The sequence below is a fragment of the Tetrao urogallus genome, assembly GCF_951394365.1.
Source record: "Tetrao urogallus genome assembly, chromosome: 21".
NCBI lineage: Eukaryota > Metazoa > Chordata > Aves > Galliformes > Phasianidae > Tetrao > Tetrao urogallus.
This window is the reverse complement of record NC_136834.1, coordinates 4,441,738-4,450,638: the sequence shown is the minus strand read 5'-3', so window position 1 is coordinate 4,450,638 and position 8,901 is coordinate 4,441,738. Positions and strand designations below refer to the sequence as shown.

The window sequence follows — 8,901 nt, the reverse complement described above, 5'->3', positions numbered from 1 at the left end:
CATCGACTTTGACTTGATAGTCAAAGCAACAATTACCTGTGAAACTCCATTCAAGACATCTCTGCTTCCCATGCCCTGCTTTGCCCCTGCAGCTAGCTTTGTTCTTTGTTCAAGAATGCCATCTGCTATATGTCTGTTACACATTAAATACAATATTGGAGTACAAATAGAGTAAGACTGTATTTTCTTGCTGTTGTAATGAACAAGAGCAGGCTCACTTTAATCTGTCACAGACTTCAGAATGCGCCCCCAGCACCCCTCAAGGGAAGATTCTCTGGGACACGTCATGAATATTCAGTGTAAACTGAGAGATGGGATGCCGTGCTGTTATTCTGGATGCTGTTGGAAATCATGCTGCCTTCCTGTCTTATTTCTGATAATCTCTTACATATATTTATTTTTCAAGTTATTCAGGGTCTGTGCTGGCAGACATAAATCCTGAAGTCATCTAAGTGTTGCTTAGTGACCTCTATAGGGCAGGAAACACTTCATCACTGAAAGGCTCAGCTGTGCTGGGGGCAATACCTGTAGGTCATGCAGAGGAATATTGGCTGAAAGAAATGAGCAAATCAGACCATCCAGTGAGGCTCATTTTGTGTCTCACCGAAGGAAAACAAATTGCTGCTCTACTCAGCCTCAATCTGACTGCAGGACTAAATTGTCATTTTAAAGAGGGAAGGAGAAAGAAATGTTTAGACGCAAAAACGTGCTTTGAAATTCCAAATGATCTCCGTGAAGAATGATTAACTGTAAGGATTACCTTTCTTTAATGGGATTTCAACAGCAACAAAACCACAGCCTTTATAATGGCTTCTGAAGGCATACATCCATCTGGCAAAGTAATAGCTTAATAACATTCTAATACCAGGCATGCTGCACTTTGGATATAAAAGGCAATCACACAAATGTCAAATGCGGAAGCAGTGAAAGGCTCTGAGTGAAAGTGATGAACAACAAAGAGAAACTGGTATGTCATAGCTCATCTCTTGGTGATGTCATTAGGCCACTCATGGCCACTGATAGCCGTGTGCCAATTATCCTTCGGGAAGCACAGGATGGAAAGGTGAATGGGAGCAGAATCCTGGTGATGGAGTTCGTTATCTAGTATCAGGGGAATAAACCAGGAAGAGGAGTGACCTTTCCTCCTTCTGACTCAGAAACAGGCTGGAATTAATTTGTAAGTACTAATAGCTTCACGTCAATCATCACAAAGGAGGTCATCCTGTCCTTCACCAGGCAGGAGAGGAAATAAAAAGGAAGAGAAAAAAAAAAGCTCTGGGTTCAGCAGGTTTATTGAGGATTCCACCTGTGGTGCTCAGGCTAAATTGCCTGTCCTTTTATTTGGGTCACCTGAGGCCAGCGATTGCCTGCTGCCCCTCCAATTTAGTCTGTAGAAAATGGAGTAAAACCCAACAGAAGTATGATGCCTGGAAATATTCACCTGACCTATAAATGAACAACATTGATCATTATCATAGCAGCAGTGATTATGGAAAACACGGATTATGATTCATGTTTGGCATGCGCTGCTGCAGAACCTTTAAGCCAGAGAGCTCGAAATGGGTGACGCTCACCAAATGATTAAGCACACATGATTCAACTGAAGGCAGATAAATAATATTTGCCTTCCTTTGAGCAGAAAATCGGAGCTTCAAAGCAGCAGAATGATTGCTTCATGATCAACGACGAATCAGTGAGACTTGGGAAGCATCACAGCCCTTATGTGCAGCTTGAGATAATGATCCAGGTTGAAGTTGTTTAGGAACAAGTTATCAGTTCCCTATCAAAACAAAATGATGGGGAGCAGTTTCCTAGGAAATCAAAAGGGTCTGGCTTCTTCAAAATGGCATAATCTACTGGATAACAATGCACTGTACTTCTGTAACACTGTTAAGCAAACATGTGCTATGGTGACAAAACATCCAGCAGAGGGAGGTTACTCATTTTTAAGTGAGGAATTGCCTCTAGATGAAATGTATAGGACAACTTCATTCAGTAAATGCCAGTGTGTTTGTTAGAGCAATGGGACCCCTCAGCTGGGGAAAGAAACACTTGTCAATGAAATGGAAGCACATTTAGACGGAAGGCAGCAAGGTGTTTTGATACAAATGGTATTCATTGGTCATAGGCAGGCCTGGAAGGGAGGCATCTCACACGCACTTGAAATTAGCAGGGAATTCAGGAAGGCAGAATATAATTACTCAAACGGAACCTGGCCAAGAAGTTTGTGTTAACATCCTCTACTCTTACACAAGGATCTGTGAAGGAACCTCGGTCAGGGATATCTCTAGGTCTGAATGCACACTCAGACGGTGAGGAATGGGATCAATCAGTGTATCGTAACCAAAGCGACCCTGAGTGATTTAGTTCCTATCACAGCCCCCATGTGTACACGGGGAGCTGCAGCTGATGGAGTGTGAAACCACTTCAGATTGAAAAGAGTTTCCTGCCTTTAATAGGGTTCAGATTTTCAAATTTCTTTTGTGAAATCAAAAGAAGGAGAAAGACTTGTAAAAGTTTTGCTTTTCCCTGAACGAAGACAGACACTTTTAAAAGGCAAGAATAAACACAGTTCAGCAACATTCACTGCTGCTCAAACAGCACGAAGCCCAAACTCTGAACCCCTCCATGTGTCCAGGTGCAGATTTCACACAGCGTAAATGAGAAGCACAGTGCTTTTCCTTCCGGCTGCTGACAAATCACCCGACAGCGCTGCGCCGCTCCAGCAGCGGTAAGAACAAAAAGCTGCAATATGTCCGCAAGCTCCTGCTGCCCTCCATCGGACACACAGGAGAAGCGCCCACTGCGGAGCGCACAGCGGAAGTCAGCTGACCCGGAAGTCAGCTGACCAGGAAGTACGCACGCCGGAAGTGGAGGTGCTATTTCCGGAAGCAGACGGCAGCACTGCGCCGGCTCCGCCTCGCCGGGCCGCCATCTTGGTTGGAAGCAGCGGTCGCGCCGCAGCGGGAGGTGCTGGGGTCTCGGCCCTGCCCTGCCCGGCTCAGTCCGGCCCGCTGTCCGTTCTCGGCGCTCCTCCTCTTTCTGCTTCCCTTGCTTGGCCGCTGGCTGCGGGCCGGTGGAGCGACCCGGCGGTGGAGGGGCTTGCTTTAGCAGGGAGAGGTGAGTGGGGCCTGCAGGGCGAGCTCGGGGAGCGGGGGCTTCCCATCTTCCGCCTCGAGGAACCTGGAGCCGGGCTGAGGGCAGGCCTGCGTGTCGCCGTTTGCCTTCTTGTCCGTTCTCCTGGGAGCTGCCGTGCCGTACTTGGGTTGCTGGGATCGAAAGGCCTTCGTTTAGTTCCTCGTCCGCCCTGCCTGTGTTGTATTGATGGGGAAATCGATGTCCTGTGGTAGCTTCTGTAAACGTTCTGGTTTGTCTTCGGTGTTTAAAATGCGAAGGATCTCTCGGATAAGGCTCTAAGGGGTGTAGGAACCCCAATAGGTGTACATTAGTCTGGATGATTTCAGTCTGTTTTTGCTAACTGTGGTGAAGGGCGCTGTTACAAAGCTCCCTTTTTTGTTCTAAATTAAAAGGCGTGATTTAATCTCGGCTTTAAATTCAAAGCTGACTTCTGTAGAATTTTTTTTGGTGGGTATTTAAAGAGATGTATTTTAAAAAGTGCCATTTCGTTCAGGAAACAATACTGTATATTGGAGTGATTTGCAGTACTTTTAAGGAAAACCAGGTTAAGAGTGTTTATTTTGAGGAGGATTTTCTTGTAGTTGTTGTTAGTGGTATAAATATTCTCTAGAAATATACTTCACTGAGGGTATTGAATTGAATAGAAAGCTTTAAGGCATTTTCTGGTGTCCAACCCTGCTATCACAAGTAAAAATTATCTTAGATCTTTATAGAAAGAGTTCATAAAACCTTTCCAGTTTTTCCCCTGAATTTCTAGAGCCCTGAAAGAAACTGAGTTGCTAAGTAACTTGTTATGCTTCTGTGAGGGAAGGTGAGCTAAGTAGCATTTGCTAATGGATGTCTGCTCTGTAGATGCATTGCAAGGGCTGATACATTCTTTGTCATGAAAACAGCGTGGATTTTCCATTCTTCACACAATAAATTGCCTCATTTTGGATGAAGTTCTTCCTTTGGAAGGGAATAATCTGGCTCAGAAGATCTCATAAGCTTAACTGAACCCTAAGCAGGCAGCAGATTGAACTTAAAATTCCTCCTCCCCGAAGTCAGTAATACGATGACTGTATTTTTTTTTTTTGCTTGTGGTAAAAAGAGTAAATGAATTTAAATCACAGGCAGATTTGCACCATGGATATTGTAACTAATTTGGGAAATGAATTATTGAAAAGGACTAAGCCCTTTAAAACATTATGGCTGTGATTTGTGCCCAGCCTAAGCCCAGGAATGGCTGTTAACAGTTCAAATAGGTTCTGTAGTGCAGTTCATTTTCATGATAGCAATTCTGTGCACGTACATCCACAGCAGTATTCTGGAAGGGGTGTTTTTGTCCCATTTGGGTGATGTACAGCTTCTCTTGGGAGTGTGTTGGTTAAAACTGCGTGTGATTCTTGCTTCTTAAACGTGATGGTGACTTTTTAAAAAGATGCTGTGTCTGGTAGATGTTGGAGCTGTATTCAAGAAAGCATCACAGCCCTACACCTGCTGAGATTGTATTTGTATATATCTTTTGAAAACCAGATGAGCAGCAGCAGTAATAAGAGAGCACCAACGACAGCAACACAGAGACTTAAACAAGACTACCTTCGAATTAAGAAAGATCCAGTGCCTTATATCTGTGCAGAACCCCTCCCATCTAATATCCTTGAATGGTAAGACTTAGAACGAGCTGTTTGTGCACTTGTGGAGAGAACAAGACTTTCCTGGTCATCAGGTCTGACTCCTTCACCCCCTATGGATTGTAGGGGAGCCTTGGTTTTGGGAGGTGGCATATGGAACTTCTTGAAGTGATGCTAGTCTTCTTTCTTTCTAGAGAAGTTGATGGCTGATGGTGTGAAGGCTCTCACACTGTTTGTGTTTTCTCCTTTGTCTTAGGCACTATGTTGTCCGGGGACCTGAAACAACTCCTTATGAAGGTAAAGGCACGAAGCAAAAGTGGGCATTGGTTGGCATGTCTCTGTAATTGCATGGCTGATTGAATGGGCAAAGCACAGCTGTGGTAAATAGCCCTGAGAACTGTGAGTGCAGTTGCAAAGCAGTCTGTGACTGGTATGGTATTGTGGTTTGACTGGTATGGAATTATGGTATTGATATGGTAGTGAGGGGTGCAACTGTCTGTTAATCTTTCTCTTTGTATGATAGTGAAACCACATTTGTTACATTTTCTATTAAGTAACTTAGGGAACTCGCTTTAGGACAGTCAAAATAACTTCATAAAACCTCATTTTCCTAATATTTCATCTCTTAGGGTTGTTTTTTTTGTTAGGATGATTTGCTTATGCCTTGCTGCATGAGCATCTCTCACTGAACTGAGAGCTGTATTGTCTTTATGAAGTTCCTTGGAGAATCCAAGGACCAGAAAAAGCTGTGTTAATGTTGTGTGCTTCGTTGTTCAGGGTGTCTTCTGGAGCCTTTCCCAAAATGCTTTTGAAGTTCAGGTTCTTCAGAGATCTCCATTTGCAATTAATTGTGTTTGTGATACTCTGAAGCATTGGTGTTGTATTAAATATGCTTTGGCTGATGTTCCTTGAATGTATGGCAGGCTAGAAAACAGAAAAGAGCGTTTGTAATAGAGATGTAATTGTCTCCAGAGTGAATGTGCTGCAGGTGTGGGTTGTTTCAGAGGCACAAAATGATGTGCTTCATCCCTGTAGTGTGAGGAAGAGAGGGAAACAAATACAGGGTTTTATTTAGCCCAATCTGAATACCTTTAGGACTTCATCTTAATGCAAAATAAGTAATTCATCTCTTTGTGTAATGCAGGTGGCTATTATCATGGGAAACTAATATTCCCCAGAGAATTTCCTTTTAAACCTCCTAGTATTTATATGATTACACCTAATGGAAGGTTTAAGTGTAATACAAGGTAAGGATTTTCTTCTAACACTTAAAGCAATAAGCACCACTTTTGCAATATGTGAAGCACGCAGTGGTTTTAACAACAAAAATAAAATGCCTTTTTGTCTCACCTTTTTAGGTTATGTCTTTCAATCACTGATTTCCACCCTGATACGTGGAATCCAGCTTGGTCAGTCTCAACAATCCTGACAGGCCTCCTTAGTTTCATGGTGGAAAAGGGTCCCACCTTGGGCAGCATAGAGACTTCAGAGTTTGCAGTAAGTTCCACCTTGTACCTTTTGGGCTACTTTCAGTTTAGGGGACTGCTGAATGTGACCTCTAGGTTAACACAACAGTGAGAGCTGATGTTTTGATTTCTTATCTACTGCATGTGATGGCAGGGTGAATCCAAGCAGTTTTAGGCAGCGTGGGGACAGGGAGGATTTCTAAGTAAAATTTGAAATGCTGTTTTGCTAAACTGCATGCTTAGGACTTTTGGTGCTTGTGGTGGCAGGGATGTCACTGCAGCACACCAAGGCCATAAGAAGAAGGATCAGGAGCTTAGAAATGCCTAGTGATAATATTGATGGGTATGCAGTTGCAAATGGTATAAACTATCTAACTAGTTTCTCCCATTTGTGTGGGAAGGAACCAGGTGCAGTGTTTGAGCTGTATTTGTTTTGTTCCTGTGCTCATAATTCTTCTTTCCTTCACAGAAACGACAACTTGCTGCACAAAGCTTAGCATTCAATTTAAAAGATAAAGTCTTCTGTGAGCTCTTCCCTGAAGTGGTGGAGGTAGGGGCATTCAATTCATGGAGTAACTTGGTTTTCTTTAGCTTTTCACCTTCTCTGTGTAGATCTATGAGCTAGTTGTTTAGGACTCTAAGGTCTATCTACTTTTGTCAACCGTAGAGGCCTTTTAAAAGTCACTTTTGCAGTGTGAAAGAATTAAAAAGTTCAATTTCAGGATTCAAACGTTTTGCTGTTAAACAAAGATCCACTGTCAGGGGAATCAAAACACTTAGAAACATAGAATGGCCTGGGTTGAAAAGGAGCACGATGCTCATCCAGTTCCAACCCCCTGCTGTGTGCAGGTCTCCAACCAGCAGCCCAGGCTGCCCAGAGCCACATCCAGCCTGGCCTTGGATGCCTGCAGGGATGGGGCATCCACAGCCTCCTTGGGCAACCTGTGCCAGTGCCTCACTGCCCTCTGGGTGAAAAACTTTCCCTAATATCCAACCCAAACCTCCCCTATCTCAATTTAAGACCACCCCCCCTTGTCCTATCACCATCCACCCTCGTAAACAGCCGTTAGTATTTCCTATTGTTGTTACAGCCTTGACTGCTACACGTGCAGCAGGCATGGCTGTGATGCCAGCATTTTACAGCTGTGTGTACTCTGCTGAGTTGGAGTAGGACTAAGCTTTGTGTATCTGGCCTTAAGAACTGAGGTTCTGAAATCTGTTCAAAACACACAAAAGCTTCACCGCTTTCAGTTTCAGCTTCCCTTTTTTTTTTTTTTTTTTTTCTTCTTTTTCTTCTTCTTCTTCCCCTCCAGGAGATTAAACAAAAACAGAAAGCACAAGAAGAGCTCAACAGCAGACCTCCATCCCTCCCTTTACCAGATGTTGTCCCTGATGGGGAAGCACACTACGGTCAGAATGGAATCCCCCTTCTTAACGGGCACGTTCCATTGGCACCTGCCAACCACCCTGGCCTCCAGCAGGCCAACCGTAACCATGGACTCTTGGGTGGAGCTCTGGCGAACTTGTTTGTTATAGTTGGTTTTGCAGCCTTTGCCTACACAGTCAAATATGTACTGAGAAGCATAGCGCAAGAATGAGGAGAATAAAATCCAAGACCAAATTAGATGTAGTTGCTGAGTGAGTGGGACTCTTTGGGCGTCTGACTTTTGACACTGGGATAAACGTTTTGTGTTACCAAATGACAGGTGAAATCTTGGTTGGCTCATGTCTTGAGTTTGGGAAGTGGAGTATGTTCAGTTAGTCAGAAAACTAAACGAAGTTCTGCTCGCAGATCCTGTTGTCAAGTCAAAGCATTATTGATGAAACACCAACATTTCTAGTGCTTTGATTTTTATAGCACTTCTCCATCTGTTATTTGAGATTTGAAAACCTGAAGCAAATAAAGCTTTTTACTTCATTGAACAGTTTTTAAAGGTTCACACGTGGTGCATATCGTTTTAGTTTCATTAGGGAAGAGTCTGTACACAATTGGAGGAAATGCTGGCTTCATGAGGACTTGGTTCATGTGAACGTGGATGCTACAGAAGATAGATGTCTTCATTTTTATGATAGAATGAACATCATTGCATATCTAGTCAGTAGTGATTAGATGAGTGGGGAGAATAACACTGTGTGTGTCTAATGTGCTGTCTCAATTGCCACCGTGTAATTGGAGGTTTTATTTGGGCTGCAGGGGGTGCAGTTGTCAGCCTGTAGGAATGGTTAGCCTGAGAAAAGTGTCTGGATTGCTCTTTAGTGGGAACACAGCTAGGCAGTGTTGTTTTGGATTCGTTCATTTAGGGATTTCCATTTGGGGAGGTGTTACCTTTGAAAGCTGTAATACTTTGTTGTGATCACAGGGTGCCACTGTTGAAAAATAAAAGTTCACAGACCAATGGAGAGTTGATTACCAATTGAGAACATCTCTGGAACTGCTGGGTTTTAGACACTGAAGTAAACCCAACCCTTGTGAAGTCAGTCTTGTCTGAGTATCAGGTGAGCTGCTTCAGTGTCAGCTGAATCAACCTGAAATGCCACAAGCCGAAGGAAGTGAGCCCCTGGCATTAGCTCTGCTTGCTTACTTGAGAATGGGCCAAAAAATCCCAGAGCAATGCAAACAAACCCACAAAGCCCCAACTACTGATTTTTTTTTTTTTTTTTTTTTTTTCCCTAAGTTTTTAGAA

At 43.5% G+C, this 8,901-nt stretch overlaps 1 protein-coding gene across 1 annotated transcript; it reads left to right on the top strand.

Moving 5' to 3' along the window:
* Positions 1–4,653: 4,653 nt before the first annotated feature.
* UBE2J2 (ubiquitin conjugating enzyme E2 J2) lies at positions 4,654–7,815 on the top strand (the record flags this gene model as incomplete). The annotated part of the gene is made up of 6 exons (XM_079545579.1): positions 4,654–4,784; positions 5,008–5,048; positions 5,896–5,998; positions 6,110–6,248; positions 6,687–6,767; positions 7,531–7,815. 6 exons carry the CDS (start codon positions 4,654–4,656, stop codon positions 7,813–7,815), a joined length of 780 nt encoding a protein of 259 aa, XP_079401705.1.
* Between the last annotated feature and the right edge of the window lie 1,086 nt (positions 7,816–8,901).